The 21,154-nt window shown below is 39.2% G+C and overlaps 1 protein-coding gene across 1 annotated transcript; it reads right to left on the minus strand.

Annotated features, from left to right (window-relative positions):
• Positions 1-500: 500 nt before the first annotated feature.
• On the minus strand, positions 501-21,151 carry PPP6C (protein phosphatase 6 catalytic subunit). Its single transcript, XM_072430167.1, has 7 exons — positions 20,996-21,151; positions 16,776-16,871; positions 11,966-12,031; positions 9,819-9,960; positions 7,537-7,616; positions 7,228-7,437; positions 501-3,351 (listed from the first exon to the last, which is right to left on the minus strand). The coding sequence occupies exons 1-7, from the start codon at positions 21,068-21,070 to the stop codon at positions 3,103-3,105; spliced, it is 918 nt and encodes a 305-aa protein (XP_072286268.1). The 5' UTR covers positions 21,071-21,151; the 3' UTR covers positions 501-3,102.
• Positions 21,152-21,154: the final 3 nt, after the last annotated feature.

Here is a 21,154-nt window from a genome sequence, read left to right on the forward strand (position 1 = left end):
GATGGCTACCTTCAGTAAGAGAAACAGAGCAAACCAATAGTACACATTTGGGGTCTGGTAATATGAGAGATCCACTCCATGGATGTGCAGCAGACAATTCTGTAGCAACTGCCTTATGCCAATTATTTCAATATGGCTCAAAATAAGCCTTTAACCACTTTGTTGAAGGAACACCATTTATACCATGGAGGTAAGCTAATGAACAACTGCTTGCTAGCAGAAGTAGCTAGGGGAAAAAAGCTTTGTGGTTGGTCATGGGAGCAAAATAGGACATTTTACTTCCCCTTTTGCAGAAAATTGTAAAACATTTATTGCATAACATGAAACACCATTAGATTTCTTGAAAATTGAGGATCATCTCCTTGGACAGTCGGCTGCAAATTTAACTTAACAGAATGCACACAGATCATGCCATTTCAGTAACCAGTAATCAATAACCTTCAGTTTTCCACCATCCACACCTAATACGCAAAACAAAAAAAACATACCTACACAGAAGATTTCAGATAAACTCTTTATTTCCAACATTTGACCTCTTTGAAGCATTTATGATATTATCAAAATACAAGATATTTCAAGAGGAGAACAAAAACCAACTACCAGTACCAATACTACCCTTGACATCACTCTTTGGAATGAAGATTAAGATTTTGCATGCGCAATGCATTATACATCAGTCCTGAAATCACTTTTCAGCTGAACTTTCTAGTTTTACCAAGTATGCTTGGCACTGTGCAAGGTTTTGAAAATGCTAAAGGATCCTTTCAAAAATTGCTGCAGAACAAACTAACCCAAAATAAGCACACTAAATGTGCAGTTTAACTATGTGACATGAAAAACAGGGTATTTTCAGTAATGATACACACATGTGAAACAATCCTATTGGCATGCTCTTTATCTAGTAACAAAAGTACTACTATGTTATAAATGTTCAATAAACTTCTGTGAGATAATACAGAGAGCTATTTAGTGTATGGCAAAATAATGAAGTTAATGATTGTAATTTGAGAACTCCAAGTGGGAAATTCCCATTGGTAATCTTTTTTTTTCCCCCTAAATTCAGCGCTGAATCAGTTCTTAAGACATATACCGGATAAACTTTATGGATTAATATAGTCATCTAGTGAGGATACCCCGCTGAGGTAGCTTTGCCGTTTTGCCCACCTCCTGCTCTGAAGGGTGCCTGTTTTGCAAGGTTTAAAGCGGAGGTTTTATTGCTTAATTAATGTAAACCAATTGGAATATGATATTTGTGAAAGTAATGTGGAACTGTGGAATTTGTACATACTGAATAATTTATCTAATAGAAATGAAGAAGCTGACTTGTTTCTGTGAAAACCGTTGAGATAAGGGTTCTATAGGAGTCAGGGGATAAGCTTGTGAGCTACCTTGGGTCCCTATGGGCAACTACATTATATAGGAGCGAGTATGATGCAAATTTGTGTATTTGATCAGGTATAAAATGTTTCATAAAATTTTATCTATATGTCGTTAAATAAAAATATGAAAAAAAAAAACTTTTTGTAATGTTTTATGCCCTTTCGAAATCCCTAACAATGTAAAGGTACTCTTTGGTAATAATGCAAAAATGTAACTCATAGCAGGCAACAATTCAAAACAAATCTCAATTTCAGTCTTCAAAAGTAAAATCAGTGAAAACAAATTCCTGAATCATTACTATAAGTTGCATCACTTTGCACATTATGATTGTTTTGAAAATGCATGCTCTTAACAGCCACATTGGTACCCAAGAACTCTGCCTGTCTCACTCCAATTTTTCCAAAGGGCGGCCCAGGCTTTAGCACAGAATAATTCTTGTGTAAGCAGAGGAACAGTTCTGCTCTTTGCTAAAAGCAACTAGCATTTTAGAGACGGTAAAAAATAGCAGCCTACATATTTTAGTGATAACAAATGTGCTTTAATAGAATTCTTTTTACAATATATGTATGCATGTGTGTAAATCAGCATTATAGGCAGATGGATTTTTTTTTTAAAATGGGAGCACAGCTATTAAACCAACAGTTCCTCTTTAGACATGTTATATACCTTCAATTGATAGTATAGGGGTGTAAACAAAGTTGATTACACTGCCAGAATCTATCATATTGGGTATCCAACCCCAAACAAAAATGTAATATTTTGCAGTTTACTAGTACATTAATAGATTGTTGCATTATTTGTTTTCAGGCCAAACCAAAAATATATCACGTTGACCTTGCCAGACATTCAGTGCTCTGGAACATCTTGACTTAAATGTCAGACATTAAAAAATAAAATAGGATATATGATGTTAAACATGTTGTCTTTTTTGCTTTAGTGGTAAACTGACTTTTTAAATAACTTACAAACCACTTTCCTAATCTCTCGCACAGCTTGCCATTATTTTATAAATAGATTTTTGTGTAGGTTTAATGCTGAAAGCAAGCCATAGTTCCTGGAAATTATCACAGAAAGTTTATAGGGTGGAAATGCAAAATAAAATTGGGGGGTTGAATGCATTACTAGTTTAAAGAGTAGCATATAAAATGGCTAAATGTAAGTGTGAAACATGGAAAACGTATATTGAAAGTTCACTCATGGTAATGACATTTAAGATTTTTTTTGTTAAAGAATTTTAATAAAACTTTACGAGCCTGAAAATGCAACTTGCTTCTATTAAGCAAATATTTATATGCACAGATTCACAACCAAAAAAGTATATATTAGCCAGTTTTAATGGCATCAAATAAAGCCAAAACTCTTTAGTTGAAGAGCTCCTTTACTTTTGAAATACTAACATAATATAGCTCACTTAACATAAAGGGTCCCTTGCCTCGAGTCTTTAAATCACTGAATCTTGCCTTCTTTACAAAACTAACTAATTAACAAACTTTTTTTAATACACTTCCCATCAGGTGGCAAGAAGAGAAAAATAAGTGCCCTTACTGTTAACATAAGCTGTGTTATTCTGATCAATATGTTTAACAGAATTTTAAAAAATGAAAAAGTACATACACTTGATAATTTAAAAGAAGAAATGCAGCATTTCTGCAGCAAAATGCTTAACAAAAAGAAAAAAAAAAAAAGCACAGCACAGTACAGTACAGAAAATGTGAGAGGAATTTAGAGGAAGTATGGTGTTGTTGTTCTCGGTGGGATGACACGTTCTGAATCTGGAACAGCACGAAATAGTTTTGGCTCTCGAGTGTTCACATCCTTGAAAACCATTATTGAGGCAATGTTGCCACAGCGATAACAGTAGTTTGGTGCCGACCAGACTGTTACAAGCTTTTCATCAAACATGAACTTGTAGCCTTCATGTACAAGCTGGTGTGCACGACAGATCAGCTTCAAGTTGTTTATGTGGACAAACTGTAGAATAGTAAGAGTCAAGAATGTAAAATCTTTCACAGGAAAAAACAAAAAACAAAAAAAGCATGGAGTTTGCAAATATAAATTTGCAAACTCCAAATTTATATAAATATAAATTATAAATACAAAAATAAATACAAAATATAAATACAAAAATACAATTTTTAATAAAGGCATTAAATAGGCTTGTGTATTTTTTTCCGTAAAGCAGATCTAAACCAAAAACAAAAAACTCACACTCACCTTTCCTGGCGCTGTCGTTTGGGTCCCGCATCCTCCTGGAATACACTTTCGTCCTGGTGCAGAAGCGCTGGGCGCCACCATTTACCTCTGTTTTCTGGCTATGCCCCTTGATCTCACACTGCCCAGGTGCAAGATTGGGTGACTAAAGCTAGGTACACACCTGCAATTGTTCCCGTCCGATAATCGGCTCAGGGCTGATATTGGACGAGAATCCTGCGTGTACAGCGATCGTCCATGGTCCGAACGACCGCCCTGGCGGATCCACGAACGATGGATGATGAACGATCGTAATGGAAGTGAAGGGAGATAAAGTGCAGCGGGGTGCCGCTCTGTCGTTCTCCCCCTCCCCTTTCCATACAATAGAATGGTGCTGTATCTACAGCACTCGTTCATGCATTGTGCAGTCGCTAGTCATTGTAAAGGATCATGAAAGATACTTTCTAAGGAAAAGTATTGCATGTGTGTACATAGCCTAAGTCTGTTGTAAATGTGGAAGAGAGCTGATCTCACTGCGCACATGGTTCAGTTTCCATTACAGAAAAAAGTAGCAGACAGAAGCCACCTGGGATGAGTGAAGTAGGTATCCCAGGAGGCTCTGTGCTCCCATTCATTCTTGATTGCCTAGGCTGTGGCGATAAAAAAAAAAAAGTATACTTTTTACCTTGCATGAAAGGGCTGTCTACCCTTTTATGCAAAGTAAACATTCTGGTGATAGGTTCAATTTTAAGTAGATACAATCTTAAAAACCAAAATTGTTAAGGGATGCATTGCATTGCCATTGTCCCTAAACGGTAAGTTTTGAAAGATAATTTTACAGTAAAAATTGTGATTTTATTGAATATTGCTGAAATTCAAATCAAAGCATCGAAACCTGTGTTTAAAAAAAAAAAAAAAAATCTTTGCTTGGAAGTTACCACCAATATCAATGGCCCAATAAACTGTTTAAATTAAATTGGATAATGGCGAATGATCAGCTCACTTGTACTATTCAAGATACTCCACATGCCTTTGAACTTACCTGGGATACATGGATCGCATATCTTTCCTCGATTCAGTCTTCTTCCTGATGTGGACACTCTTTCCCTCCCCCTCCCAAACCACCTCTTCTTCCTATCACTTTTCTATTCTGTTTGATGGGTCAAGCATTACTACAGAGACTGCCTTGATTTTTGGAGACATGTTAATTTGATGTTTATTCAAAAGATACTCTGTAACCTGATGTGTTCGTTATGATCAAACGCTATACCTCTATACCTGATATAACTCTATATCAAAATCAATACCTCTATTTTGCTGTTCATATTCATTTGTTTTGTAAAATTTATATTTTCATTTGTATTTAATAAAAATCTATTAAAATAAAATCATCCACAGGACGGGTCCAATATAATGGACAAGTTGTATACTTTTAGGTAGAGGAAGACATATGGTGGAATAATTTTCCTATACTTACTTCACTTGGAAGATTGCCAATCTACTGGACACTGAAATATTTGGTGTTTATTGAGCAACCCAGACTGGAACATAAAAATTATGAAAATGTAGGCCAACCTAGAATAGTCATTTCTACTACAAGAATGCTTCAGGTTTTCAACAAGCAGTACCAAGCCTAACCACCTGAGCGTTACACTGCACCCCAGTGATCGTCACTGCACTCGCCGGCTGAACACAGAAGGGGACAGACGTGTCCGGAGGAGCGGAGGGAGAAGGTGAGTATTTTTTTTTTCTGTCCAGCGATCGACGCTGGACAGAACGGAGGGAGAGGAAGCCAGCTGGCTTAGAAGAGAAAGCCAGCCGGCTTCCTCTTCTAAGCTGGCCGGCTTAGAGAAAGCCGGCCGGCTTTTTCTAAGGAGAGGACACCCGACGCTGGAGGACGACGCTGGAACACGGACCCGACGCTGGATGAGCACAGCGGGACCAGGTAAGTGGGATTTTAATACAGGCAAAAAAGTATGGGGTTATCGAAAGTAGCAAAATTTTTTGGGACGAAAAAGTACGGGGTTAGCGGTTGGGAGGTTAAGAATGAGATGACTACCTGTAGCTCAAGCTACCAAAAGTATATTTTAACAAAAACCCATAACCAAGAGAATTAACATTCACCTGGCAGTGATGAAAGCACTTAAGACTCATTAACAAGAAGAATAGATGAATAGAATAGAACAGAAGATGAAGCTTGAAGCCAAAGGGCTCAGGAAAAAGACACCACTGAAGAAAAAAAAAAAAAAATAACAATGCTTGTACTGGAAGCATAATGCAGTTGGCAGAATGCAATAAAGTAAGAAATGTAAGAATTTAAAAAAAGGATGCCAGAGGGTACATGTCTAATATCTTCCACTAGCAACGAGGGGACTGAACACATTCTGATGTAGGCAATGCTCTTCTAGGTTTACCTTTAACAAGTTAGGAAGACTTGTTCACTAATCATCCTCAGCTGAGGAACCAGGCAGGCATGTGTAGAACTATTCAGAACAAGTTCCATACTATACAACTCAACAAAATCTCCTGTTCCTAAAAGTAACTGCTAAAGCAATTTTGATTCAAAGACTTTCAAAGACTTTCCAGCAGGATGATCCTGTGATGTGGAAATCATTTCAAATGAAAGAAAGTGACCAGGAGAGTAAGTACCACCAACTAGGGCTTCTACACCAAAATGATGACCATTACTCCTCCTCAGACTAATAGGCCAGCAAACATACCATAGGAAATTGACCTCAATGGTGCAATCATATCCCTATCATTGTGTTTAGAAGGATCTTCCAAAAGTGCAAATATAGGAAGAAGAGATAAATGCTAATAATTTCCGCTCCTATGCTTACAGCTGGCCCTGGCTTTCTCTGACAGCTTCATGTGCCATTAGTACCTGCTGGGTCTGAGCAACAATATTATACAGCGCTTTGACAAACTGTTGTTCCAGTCACTGCTATTCTGAAATAGCACCTGAGACTTTATTGCCTAATGTAATTTACTGCTCTCAAGAGGAAGAAGCAGAAATGGATAAGGAAACAGAATGCCCAGTCTGGACAGATGAAAACAAACAGTGGTCATTAAATGATAGTAATTCCTTCTAATTTGATACTTTACACAGGGAACAGATGAACAGACAACTAAATGCTCAATATAAAAAAAAAAAAAATTTGTATGTATGTATGTTTAAAGCGGAAGCAAACTGTCCATGCATGAGATCGGCATCTCATTCCCTTGGAGGAAAGAAAATATGCCCCTTCTGTGAGATGTATATGTAGATATATAAAATTACAAGATTTTCCTGTATGCTCAAGGCAATAGCTCTGCACCTATCACTTATCACATATCACTTTAAGACAACGGTACTGCCAGCAATGGTTTCCTGTTACCGGCTAGCTTTTCAACAACTATTGTGTCAATAAATACCATTCATTGATTCTTTCACAGTAAAATTAATACATGAGAACACCATCATCTCACCTGCTTATTTTACCTTCAGTGTGAAATCATTAGCTATGTGTGTACTACAGGCTGTTCAAAAGATGTCCTACTGATAAAAGGTGGAGTCAGCGTTCTGTCCAACATTCCTTAAGAATGGGCTGCAACATACACACTAAGCTACTTACTACACACAGAAGAAAAAAAATTGTTTAAAAAAATTTAACTCACTTCATTGGTTACTTTAGCTCCAAACAGCCAACCTGCCCCTCGAGGACTGATTGCCCAAGTGTCTACGTCTTCTGGGTCTGACCACACCAAGTCACAAAAAGCTCCTTTGTGGGGAATTTCCTGGTTTCGCTCAATGGTCCGGATCTGATCCAAAGTCTTTATGTCTGGTGACAAACCTCCATGAACACATAGAATTTGCTCATCTATCAACTGCAGTTTAACAGAAATCATACAGGATTAAATGACAGATGCATAGACTACAACAGTTAGGAACAAAAAATCCAAGGTAAGAAAATGCAAAATACTTACGGCTGCAACTGTGAGCATATCAAAAACCTTAGTACAGTAACGCCATGCATTGGCATTTCCATATTTGGTTTGGCACTCATCTAAAAGAAAGGCATGTGTTTTTTTGGATTAATAAAATGTTTTTTTTCACCTCCCAATGATTTTTCTAAAATTATTTCAACAAAATACTTAGGCAGATGGACCCCATGAAATACTGGACCATACAGGCAGAAAAAAAAATTAAATTCCAATAAAGTGTCAAAATGCTCAAAATAATCTTTTCATAGTAAAGCAGTTTTTGTTTCACTCAGTTACCCTGAATGAGAGACATTCAACTGGGAGCACCAAATTTGTTGTATATTGCCCTGCCCATCTTTTTCACCACTGTGACATTAAGATATCTGCAATAAGTCTAAGATGGTGGAAATTTCTTGCAAAGATATGCATAGATTGCATAAACGTACTGCATTACTTTTTGCTGTTTCAAGAAAGTTGTACTGTCCTTATCTAAATAGCTTTTCCCTTTTAGGACATGCTTATAACTGTTTTTCAGGGATCTATATGCATTTGTACAACCTGCAATGACTTGCAATGACCCAATTCCAGGACACAATCTGCCCACTCTCCTATCGCAGGCTCTACGATGGAAGAGTGGACAGGGTTATGTAATCATGATGTCACTATGGGGGAGGTTGCTCCCCCTTTGAGTTACACCCATCTCCCTGCGCATGCGCAGTCAGGAGCCGGTAATTTTTGTGGTTCGCAGGACCAAAAAGGTTGACAACCACTGACCTAAACTACTCAATGCAAGTGTAATGCAGAAGTAGATTTGTATGGCTTAAACATTAGATTACACAAAGCTTTCATCCCTTGGACCCAGAGTTTCAATTGCCATGTTGTTAAAACCAGTTGAAAAGTAGGTTGTAGGATCAGTTGTTGTAACACTAGGTGTGGAAAAACAATACATCCTCTTACGGTTTTGCTATGCCAGTTTGGAACACACTTCCGGTCCAGTATTGGTGCAATGAGGACTACTGGGAAAACCCTTCGACTCAATCCTAAAGAACAGCACTGGTATGTCACAGGGGGACATAGAGAACCAAAATAAAGTCCAACACCTTTTATGTATTGGTACTCACCCAAGGCGCAAAGAAGAAGCCACAAGGAAAGGACAAAAACAAATGGTAAAATGGTCTGGTAGTAAACTGAAGGAATCAATGTGCATGAAAACATATTTAGAGATGTGCATCTTTGATGTAAGCCAAAATCAGAAAATATGCCCGATGCAAAAGAATGATTGACTGCAGGAACTTAATCTGGAATTTGTCAGTGTGGATGAAAACTTAAAAACCTTAAGTAAAGATGGGGCAAATGTGGTCTTAGAAAAATAGCCTTGGAAGTTCTCTAAAGCAAAGACCCAACATTTTACAGTTCCTAAGCCTAGAGATAACATCCTGTCCAGTAGCTCATGATACCTAAGGTTTATTTTGGGAAAACTAGTAGGGGGTGGGGAACAGAACTCTAGATTGCAGCGCAAAGATACACCCATACACTGGAGGCAGAAGACACCCCCCAACCTCAAAGAATTAATGTGGATGCACCTTCCTGCACGGTGTGAGGGGTTATCTTTGAGGGCTTTACCACCTTGGATAGCATCAGGTGGTAGGAGGGTCTTTGTAGGAGAATGGGCTTGGGCTGCAAAGAGAACTTTTAGATTAAGCAAAGGACCTAGGCTCCAATTAACCAAAGGGAACTCCTGACAGAATGATCTATGTGCATAGACCATGCACATAGAAGGTTAGAAGGAGAGAGCATTTCTATGGCCCCAGATGTGGAAAGCATCTTGAACTGGTAGACTGGATGAAAACTGTAAGGCATTATGAACCAGAACATAACAATCATATATTACTTATGATTTTTTTTATAAATCAATTAGCTCTAAACTGCTGCACTGGGGAGACCCCCAGATCTGCTTGTTCTAGTGCAAACCAGCAGCTGCTGCTTTAGGAAATCATAAGAAAACTTTCTCAAGGAAAGCAGAAAAAAAATTAAAAATGTGAGTGATTGAGATTTCACATGTGTTCCTTTGCAGTGGCAGCAGTAACAAGTAGCCACCATTCTCCTAGTATTTTTTTCCCCTTTTTTGTGTTTTCTAGTCGCTTGAACACTATTGGATTCCACATAAACATATAGTATAGCACCCAAGCATATGCTTTGTAATGCTCCTAGTGCAAAGTAAATAAACTGTCAAGTACTGGTGATTTAAAGAAACATAACCCTTCCTTAGATCATTGTATAATTACCATAGAATCCATATACTTGTGTAATTTGTCTGCTTTCATGATTTCCTCTTAGCAGCGTAATACGGTCGGGCCATTTGGCTTTCAGAGCAAGCAGGTAGGTGAATGTCTCCAAGCTGTAATACCCTCGGTCTACAAAATCACCCTGTAAAAAAATAAATAAATAGTGTTATCATAAATTACAGATAATAAATTAAAGCATACCTATACTCAGAATTTTCACTTTAAATAAAAGTGTAGAGAACCTCTTTACGTAGGGTAAAAATTCAGTTTTTTCTATTTTTATGTGCAACAGGCTTTTTATTTAAAAAAAAAAAAAAAAAAAAATAAGCACCGTGCCCTAATTCTCGTCCACCTAGGCGGTCGAGATAGCATGTAAGCGCAAAGCCTCCTGGGATACCTAGATCATGCGCAGAAGGAGGCTTTTTGATGAAAGAAAAATTTGCCAATCTCCCACATGCGCATTGAGATTTGCATTTTTTTTTTATACTACGTCACCCAATCTGGCACCTGGGTCAAGTGACGTAGGATAAAGAACACGAAACAGAAGACGAAGACAGCTCCAGGGCGACATGGGAGCAGATGCCGAACACCCTCGGAGTGATCGGACTGCCCTGCGGAATTGGAAGTAAGTGTCTTTTTGTTCGTTTTTGAGTATAGTTCTTTTTTAAGCTTATCTTTATCCTATCTAAGGATTTATTTTCACCTTTGCCTAAAGTGGAGAGTAAAAGTGTAATTTTTTTTTTTTTTATTGAAGTACTGGATACAGTGGGAAACGGGGAAGGCCCTCAGACAGCAAAATGTTAACATTTTAGAAGCAACAGCTTTAAGCCAGCCGTTGCTAACCCGAGGACCAAGGCTCTGGCCGGAGCACCCCGGAGTAGGGTCAGGAGAAGGACCCCCTACTGGGGGGACCCACTGGTCATAGCCGCGGAACACGTTACCCAGGAAGTTCACAGCATCAGAAAGGTGGGCAGGCTGTGTCCCTGAACATAAACCGCCCACTCTCTCATTGCAGGCTTCGATGAGCGATAGGAGAGTGGGCAGGGTTATGTCATAATGACGTCACTCTGGGGGAGGTTCCCCCCTTTGAGTGACACCTGGCTCTCCCTGCATGCGCGGTCAGGAGCCGGTGTTTTTAATGTTCTGTGGATCCGAAAAGGTTGGCGACCACTGCTTTAAACAACACTTTCTCAAAACTGTGTAAAAAAAAATACACTGCTTCTGCACTTTAACGTGGTCTTTGGTAAATGACGACACTGTAATATGTCATGTATTGTTCATCTAAGATTGTATTTATCTAATTGTAAGGCCTGCAAAGGACCCGATATGCAGAAATTTAGAAGTGAAAGGGGGTCTCACCACGATTCTGATCAAAACCTTTGCTATTAGCTCAAAAAGCAATGCGATTTATCTTAAATTTCTATGCCACTTAGGATACATAGATCAAACAAACATTCACAGACATCAGAGAACACCTCAGTAAAAACACTATAAGGCTGTTAACAGAGCATATTTTTCTTTCCCGACAGTGAGGTGTTTCTGAGAAGCAAAGCATAGGAGTTACCCACTATGATAGACCGTTATTGAGGAGGTTAGAACACCTCAAGCAGGCAATTTACAGCATGAAATGTTGTAGATTTACAAACAGGATACAAAGGTGATAAATAAGATTTACAGTATTTGTTTAGGATCAAACTTAGAAAACAACTTTTTCTCATATGTATAACTTGATCTCATCTGAGAAAAAAGTTTGTCAGTACAAATTTAGGTTGACGATGTAAGTGTAAATCATTTATATATTTGTATAAGCAGCTCATTTTGTAATTATCAATGTGTCCCCCCTTTTTTCACAACTTTTCCACTGTTTACAACTTAGGTACAACTTCCGAGTGCATAACTAAAATTCCAAACACATTCCTGTCTAAATACAATACTTTAGCAAAGGTATATAGAGTAGGCCTGGCTTAGGCAAACAATGTCTATATCTCTATAACTATGTAAAAACAGTTTATGGGGTGCAAAGAAAAGATTTTGATGGCTTATAAAATAAGGCACCTCAAAGCACATGATGGGAAACTTGATTTCAGTTTTTTGGGGGAAAATCATTTCCAATTTACATTAAAAGCAAATTTTGCAGGATTACTCACCATAAATATATAGTTTGTGTCAGGAACCTGTCCTCCAGTCCTAAAGAGTTCACACAGGTCGTAAAACTAGAATAAAATCAGCAGCCATTTAAAAAATTACATTTGTTTGTTAGACATAATAGCGAAGCCAAAAAATTAATAAAAAAAGAAAAAACAAAACAAAAAAAACGCATATAACCTATTTTGAAAGGTCATACATGCTACATATTTGACATAAGGTAAACACATTCTTCAGATGTATGCAACACTGCTATGCATTTTGCCTTATACATTTTAAAAAGTTTAGGACTGTTTACTAGAGAGATGGATTCAACTACTTGTGGAAAACAAAGTTTAGTTTAAGATTTCCAGGTTATAATGAAATATTGTAAAATGTGTACCTTTGTCACAGTGCCTATAACTTTTTTATGTATAGTTGGGTCTATATTTAGTGTACCCTTTGTGTTTAAACTGGGTTTCAGCTTTTGTTGATCTTTTACATCCAAGTTTTTCTGTCATTCTGTCTTAGTCAGCATGCCAGAAACATCATTTGACGAGTAGCAATAAAAAAAAATCCAGTGTTTGATTCCACGTTTGAAGGAAACAATTTGAATTCTGTCATTTTTTTATCCAATTTGTGAAAAAGAATTTTAGTATGGCTACACATGTTGAGAAACCTGAGAAAGAATAATCAAATGAAGTTTTATTGTTAACTTTATGCTGATAGACATGACACTAAACATTTATTACACGACAAAGAGAGGTTTGTATACCTAAGCTTAGGTGTGACCCTTTCAGAGGGGACATATACTGTATATGTTTGGCTAAAGCATAACTACTGTTACTGTATTTTTCGGACCAAAAGACAGTTACCCCCACAAAAAATTGGTGTGAAATGGGGGTGTGTCCTATGGTCCTAATACCCTCCCCGCACTTCCAAGGAGGGCCCCAGCAGGCGGCTGCAGTTCCATCTAGCCTGGCATCCCCCCTGCAGCATGGCCCTCTCTGTCCTGCAGCCTTCCCTGCCCGGATTACAAAAATTATAAAGCCGTCCACCCCTTCCGTATCCTATCGATCGCAGAGCCCTGCCTTCCCCCTTCCAGTGTTTATCAGCAGCTCATGCCTATAGGGATGCTGGGGATGTGTTTCTGTGTGCGAAGACTCTGTGTGACAGTGGGGAGGAAGGCAGATCGAGCAGGAGGAGGGCAGTGTGAGGTGAGCAGTGCTGGTTAGCAGTTTTTTTTTTTATCTTGTGCAGCATGTCATTCTCCTATGACAGGTGAGCTGTAGCTTTCCTGTCACTAGTCTTGTAGAGTAAATATCTGTGCGATGTGCATCTCTCTCTCGTAAAATATTATTCTGCTATATTTTTTTTTAAATATTTCTTTATACAATTTGGTTCAGAATATTTTTTTCTTGTTTTCCTCCTCTAAAACCTGGGTGCGTTTTATGGTCCGAAAAATATGTTGTGTGTATCATTTTGTATTAGTATTATGCAACTCTTTTTCTGTATGTATGACTGTGTACATACATATGGTGTGCAGACAACCACCTCAGAACTGGAAGGATTTTTAATATTAAATATTTCTATCCTATTGGATGTTATCCTGAATAAAATTTGTTTCCATAGTTGTCCGTGTCTTGCTGTATTTAAGAACGTTCAGCAACCATCTGATTTGCTTCAATGTTCTGATATTTAGGACCAAACTATCTGCTAGGCATCCTGCTAACTGTTCCCTCAACTTTTTACTTTGTTTTTACAATATTGTACATTAATGTACATGGGATCTGGGGCATAGCTGGCTGCAAGAATACCCATGAACATGTATAAGAGTTAAGTAAATCCAGCCTGGCTGAAGATCTCAGACCCAGAGAACTGGGTGAAGATGGGAGTGACAGAGCGCACTTTTCGGTGTAGCTTTGAACGAGATTGAGCACTTTTTTTTTTTTTTTTTTTACATTACAGAAAGATTCTGATGTGGCTTGTGCAGAAGGAACAGTACACAGACTCCTGGGATAAGTGACACAAATATCCCAGGGGCTGCAGATTTTCCCTTCAGATTTTACCATCATGGCAGTAAAGACTAAAGGTGAGGGGTCCTCCCCAAAAATGTGTAAAACAAACAAAATAAACGCATTTTCCTAAAAATGTGATGATGCTTTAGGAGCATGATACAGTGAGTATTTGATCCCCTGCTGATTTTGTACGTTTGCCCTCTGGCAAACAAATGACCAATCTATAATTGTTATGGTAGGTTTATAGTAGCTGTGAGACAGAATAACAACAAAACAACCCTCAAAAAACCAGTGCTCAAAAGTCAGAGCTTGACGTGCATTGTAATGAGTGGAAAAAGATTTGATCCCCTATCAACAAATTATCTTCACTGTATGCAGGTAACAAGCTGAGATTAGGAGCAGCCTCTGTAAAGGAGTGCCCCTAATCCAAGCTTGTTACAGTGCCTGTATAAAAGACACCTGTCCACAGAAGCAATCAATCAGATTCCAAACTAACCACCATGGCCAAGACCAAAGAGCTATTAAGGATTTCAGGGACAAGATTGTAGACCTACACAAGGCTAGACTGGGCTACAAAACTATTGCCAAGCAGCTTGGCGAGAAGGTGAAAACAGTTGGCGCGATAAATGGAAGAAACACAAAACAACTATCAATCTCCCTCAATCTAAGGCTCCATGCAAGATCTTCCCTCGTGGAGTTGCAATGATCATGAGAACAGTGACAAAGCAGCCCAGAACTACACAGGGGAGAACTTGTCAATGATCCCAGGGCAGCTGGGACCATATTCACCATGAAAACAATTGGTAAGACACTGCGCCGTGAAGGCGTGAAATCTTGCAAAGCCCACAAGCTTCCAACCCCCCCCACCCTCCTCCCGCTCAGGTCTGTCTGCAGTTTGCCAATGAACATCTGAATGATCCAGAGGAGAACTGGGTGAAAGTGTTGTGGTAAGATGGGACCAAAATTGAGCTCTTTGGCATCAACTCAACTTGAGGTGGACACTATATGCTTTGAGGATGTTTCTGATAAGGGGACAGGACATGGACGGGGCCATGCACCTTCAAATTTTGGGTAAGCACCTCCTTCCCTCAGCTAGGGCATTGAAAATGGGTCATGGATGGGTATTCCAGCATGACAATGACCCAAAACACACAGCCAAGACAATAAAGGGGGTGGCCCAAAAGCAGTCTCCAGACTGGTTGATTGGGGATCAAATACTTATTTCACTCATTACAATGGACATCAAGTCCTGACTTTTGAGCACTGGGTTTTTTTGTTGTTAATCTGTCTCTCACACCTACTATAACCCTACCATTACAATTATAGACTGGTCATTTCTTTGTCAAACCTTCATATTTCCTAAACCGTTGATTGAAATGAATTGACATTTTCAGGATACTTATATAGCTTCTAGAAACCAACATTTATTTAAAGAATTTCAAGATATGGGGCCACAAGTTTAAAAACTAGTGAAAACTGAACAAGAACAAAACTATAAATGTCATATTATGCTACCCTGTCTGCTTCTCTTCCTTGAACCACAACTTCCCCAGAAAGGTGAGGTGGAGGAAACTTAAAATGTATATGTAAGTGGGGGACACCTGTGGCTAAACCCCTGAAAAAATTCATTGCCATGGCATCATTAGAACATAAAAGATTGAGCAACAACATGCCCTGTTACACGTAACTGTCCACTTCCTAACCTTAAACCCCAATTTCTCTTTACCAAGGTACAGGTAAACAAAAATATAGGTGCAAGTTGGGGACATTTGTGGCCAACACCCTCCAAACTTTCATCACAATAGCATCATTATAACAAACTCTAGCAATCAAAACACACTACCCTATTACACATGACTGTACCCTTCCAATACCTGAACACCAATTTTGATTTAGTGGGCAGAATTTATGTTCTAATGATGCCATAGTGATAACATTTTAGGGAATGGTTCACCACTTGTTGCTACACAGATAGAGTAGCATACCATGATAGTTATAGATTTGCGACCAGTAGGTATAAATTTAGGGGCCCTGCCCCTTGCTATGTAAGTGGACCCACATGCTGGCAGATGGGGGCAGAATTCTCAGGGTCTTGATCACATCATAGTGCTGTGCTCTCCGCCCATCGCTCATTAGCAATTATAGTCCTCTGAACAGATCACAGCTGAGCACTGAACAATCCCATTGTGATCTGTTTCAAGAATTAAAGTTACTGAAACAGCATTTTAGATCTTATAAAAGGCAAGATGCTGCCACAGCTACACTGAGGAAAGTCCACTTCAGCACAAAAACCTTCCCAAACAGGTGAAACACAAAAGCACCGGTGAGGACAAGAAATGACTTGAGAGTCATCTTTTGGTTAGGGAGCAATAGCAGTAGACCAATTCTACTGAGACAAGCTCAACAGACAAGGGCTGGAATATTCTATAAATCCAATATAGGATGGGGCAACGCAGATGGGATGGGATTAGGTAAGAGAACCATCCCTCCAGAGGAGAACAGGGTTATGGTGAAAAGAATGCACGCTCAGAGACCACGATACTTATTACTCTATACTAAGTCCTTCCCAGCCCAGAGGCTGCAGGTACCACAAAGCCAGACCCCCCAACCGAAAAAAAAGTTTAAACCTGATAACCTTGCGTGTGCTGTCCTGATGTCAGTTGTATCTTCTGTGGTGTCACAGGGAATGGGAGGAGTACATGCAGATCAGACTAAAAGCATTTTCACACTGTATATAACTAGTAAATGTTTTTCAGTGTTGACTAGTCTAAAAAAAAAAAACAACAACAACAACAAAACAACTGTGAATACATACCTGGCCATGTATGTCTCCACAAACTGTAACTGGTGTAGACACTGGTTGAACATTAGATTCTTCCAAAAGAAGATCACAAACATAATCACATAGACGCTAAAAAAAAAAAAAAAAAAAAAAAATTATTGCAAAGTTACAAAAATCTTGCACAATGGATACTTTTTTTCCCCCATAGAGAAGAAAAAATTCTTTTTTAAATACATATATGTAAAATTTGAAACATAAAAGTATCACAACAAAACAAAAAATGAAAACGGGGGAGGGGCTGAGGGAAAAAAAAGGATTTTGTACCATGACAGTATTTCACTTTAGACTCTACTGTTGCCTTAAACAAAATAAATACTAGCAAAACTTGTAGGCCAGGCTAGAAAATTCTATTACCAACATGTCTTAGTTTTGCAGCAAAGCTTAAAATCATGAATCAGAAATACAGTGGGGTAGGTGTTTCTTAATAGACTCTTAAAGGAAAGGATTGCGTGGATTTTTTTTTTTTTTATACAGAGGCACAAAAATCCCATTTGTTTTAATCCATTGTGGAACACAAGGAAGTATTCATCAAAGCCAATAATAAGACCAAAGGAGTAGTGAAGCTGCCTGAAAGGTCTTACATCCAATGGTGCTATAACATTTGGCCTCAACGTTCATCTGTTAGAGCAATGTTTCTGAACCAGGGTTCCTGGAGATATAAACAATTTGTGCCTTGCAGGATTTTTGGCTATCGGTAGTGGATAACATTCTTCTCTCACTGGCAAGCAAAGCAAGATATTCATTGGCAATGTTCCTATTGATTACCAGGTCAATGTACTGTAAGGTGTGGATTTAGTAATTATAGCAAGGGTTCCCTAGCCATGAACACACTTCCAATTATAGTCGTTGGAAAGGATCTTTCACAATCCTTTCTAACAACTATGCACTGCACAATGCATGAACGAGTACTGTTCATACAGCACCGCTCTGCTCTATGGAGAGGGAAGGGGAAGAACGACGGAGCGCCAAGCCGCTGCGCACTCTTCCCCTTCCTTTACATTACGATCGTTCGTTGTTCAACGTCCGTGGATTCCCCAGGACGGTCGTTCGGACGATGGACGCGGGCTGCACACACTTCAGATTCTTGTCCGATATCGGCCCTGCGCGGATTATTGGGTGAGAACCATTGCATGGTTCTCCCAAGAGGTTTTTAGCCGGTTGCTCCGCCCGGCTGATTTGAATACCCCGCCCAGCTCTCGGCAGCTCTCATCCTCGGATCTCAGTGAAGCTGCTCTGTGCCCTGTGTCCTCCTGTGCAGCCTTCCTGTGAAGGAGACATAGGCAGCCCCACCCCCATCTCATAGCACGAGCTCAGATTTCTGCCTTTGAAATGTATCCACTGGTAGCTCTCTGCGTGTCATTCTGCATCCTCACAGCTTTGTGTACAAACCTCCATATCTAGAGGGGGTCACTGTCTGTCTTGTCCCCATCTGATATCACATGCATGATGCTATTAAAACATCACCACATTTTTAACATTATATTAAAGAGTGACTTTCTGTTATATAATGGAAAAACGTGCGTTTTATGTTTTTTTTTTTTGTTTTTACATTTTTGTGGAGAGGACCTCTCCCCTTCAGTCTTTACTTCCATTTCAGTAAAGACTGAAGGGGAAATCCGCAGCCTCCTGGTATATTTGTGTCACACACCCCAAGAGGCTCTGCACTGCTCCTTGTGTGCATGCACCTTCAGAGGATTTCTTATAATGTAAAAAAAAAAAAGTGTTCAATCTCATGCATGCTCAGTGCAAAGGCAGCATTGGATGTACAGGTGAGCATCAGAGAAAAGATGGAAGCTGAGCCAGCATGGGCCTGCTGGGCTAATTTTGTAAAAGAATCAAGTGGGTGCTATACGATCGTTCGTAGATATCGTGCAGGATCGTTCGTCGTTCGTTTTCCAACGATAATAATTGGAAGTGTGTACGTAGCTTTACTCTTCCAATTTGCCACACAAAGAATAATACTAGCAGATTAATATTAGAATACACCAATAACCATGCTGAAATTAGAAGTATCTGCCAAAAACACTGGCCTCATAACCTTAAAATTTCCAAATTAGTGACAGATAAGCCAAACAGTGTATATAGAAAGGTGCCAACTCTCAACAACAAAATTGTTATACCACTCCTATTGAAAATTATGAAACATTTCCATGTGGGTCTTGTGCCCAATGCAAATGGACTGTTCAAATTACCCAGTGGAGTTAACCCTATTATTCAACCACGTTATTTGTAACTACCTAGGAGTTACCCTAGGAACAGCTTGTTCCCTTCTATTGGTTTCACATGTGCCTGGAACACACTTGTTTGCGTTACATTAAGCACACATAAGTCACTTGCTCCGCTTGCAAGTGGAGTGCAGTATATACTTTCCACTCGCACAAGGAAGGCATACTCACAATACATATACACAATGCTTTTCCTGGTTCCAATTTCACTTATGGTGCGTTGAACAACATGGCTGGCTGATGAACAGGTCCCCCTTGAGCCAGGTAGCAATACTCTGTATAGGTCTTTAAAGCATCATCAATGCACAGTTTTTAGTATTGTAGTTCCCAAACTCCTTTTTCGCATGACTGATAGATACAACTGTTTGCAGGGGATACAACAAATATTGGTACAGTACATAAAGCATTGTAGCAGTAAAGACATTCGCTCCATACAGTGCACTAGAGCCACACCCAGGCGATATCCTCCAAGAAATTAATAATTTAATTATTAATTTATAATAAATAACACATAATTGTTTGTCCTTTAACAAAAGGAAGAGGGGAAGAGAAGAGGAATAGCTGGAAAAGAAAAAGATTACATTTCTGGTGAAAAAGCATAAGATGACCAGAAGTCTCCGAGAACATTAAAAATTGTCCTAGACTTGAAATTGTGTCCAATAATAGGATTGGCCAACTGTCTGCATAGAGAAGGCGTAACCCTTAGGACCCACCCACAGTATTGCTGTATGTTGAGAGTTATGCCTAATAATTACCAAAAAAATAGGTCAAAATAGGTCAAGATATGCAGAACTTACTAACCCTCTCTGACATTAGGCTGAAAAAGGGTTGCCCTACAATGCGTAGTTTTGGATACGAAAAAATGACAAGGGGCGGATAGGTATACAATGAAAGGGGTATGGAAGTTTAGGGTGAAAGAAATTGAAGGGGGTATGCAACCTGGCCAAAAAAAAAAAAAATTGTATTTATTAGAAGATCCTAATGTCAAATGAGTATTCCTTTACATATTTAGTGTAATTGGCTTTAACCTCCCTGGCAGTATTCCTGAGTGTTGCTCGGGGTTATTTTCAGTACCAAAAGCGGTAACTGAGTCACACTCTGAATCCCCTGGCTAACGTTCACATGCCGGGGACGCAGATGATGGCTGGCATTTGTGCAGCCTGGCAATGCCTGACCGGCATCGCCAGGGGAAGCACATGCAAGGCACTGCCGGAGGATGCCACGGGCACGTGAGGACCAGGCCCCAAATGCTGTCCGGGCAGTGCGAGTGTGCAGCTGAGAGGCAGGACTGCGCAGGAATTTTAAAATATTAAGTATTTTTAAATGTACCATTTTGACATTAAAAAATACTTATTCACAGTGCTAGGGAGGTTAAACATGGTGTTGTACAAGGCTGTGATACACAAGGACAATTTGTGTGGTATTCAGTTAAAAAAGAAATGAAAACAAAGGGGAGCAGCTCATCCTCGACATTCAGGAGATAAGGAAGGAAGATGAGCAGTAACCCAGATATTGCACGAATGCTGTTGGTTCAGAGTACAGGGCATGGATCAGAACCACTAAAATTATCGGCTCCGCACCAAGCATGTCCCCCATAGTGAGGTCATGATGCCAGAAATCTTGTGTTGATTAAATCATAGTAGCTAAGTTTAGGTATAAGTGAAAAGTCTGCATTGTTACCAAACAAAAAGAGAGGGTGTTGTATTTATTTAATAGATACATTTATTCTGTTAGACAAATAGTGTTAGCTCAAAGTAAAGAGATTTTCCTCTCATTTCTTGCTATGCCTACACTATAATAAACTATATTATAATAATGATTATGCAACTCAAGGGCTAATAGCTAGCCAACCGATCACATAACCATGGCATGCAAAACCTGATATTCATATTACGAATCCAAAACTAGCCATACGAACATTGCCCGAGATGGCAGCCCCCACGTAGTGTATAGTTTATAGTCTCTAACCTTCAGATCATTTTCGGGTAGATATTTGCATTGCCTGGCGATCTCCACGTACTTATCCAAATCCAAAGGCGCCATTTTCCCTCAGGTAGCAACAGTTAGGGCGGGAGGCACCAAAAGAACGTAACTTCCGGCCTGGAGCACTTCCTGAGAAGTTCCTGT

The sequence above is a fragment of the Pyxicephalus adspersus genome, chromosome Z (assembly GCF_032062135.1).
Source record: "Pyxicephalus adspersus chromosome Z, UCB_Pads_2.0, whole genome shotgun sequence".
Lineage (NCBI taxonomy): Eukaryota > Metazoa > Chordata > Amphibia > Anura > Pyxicephalidae > Pyxicephalus > Pyxicephalus adspersus.

Excerpts from the sequence above, each read along its gene's own strand:
- PPP6C (XM_072430167.1), bottom strand. The coding sequence starts at position 21,070 with ATGGCGCCTTTGGATTTGGATAAGTACGTGGAGATCGCCAGGCAATGC. Across the intron at positions 9,961-11,965 it reads ACACAAACTATATATTTATG|GGTGATTTTGTAGACCGAGG; the intron begins GTGAGTAATCCT and ends ATTTTTTTACAG. Across the intron at positions 7,617-9,818 it reads ACAAGTATATGGATTCTATG|ATGAGTGCCAAACCAAATAT; the intron begins GTAATTATACAA and ends CCTTTCTTTTAG.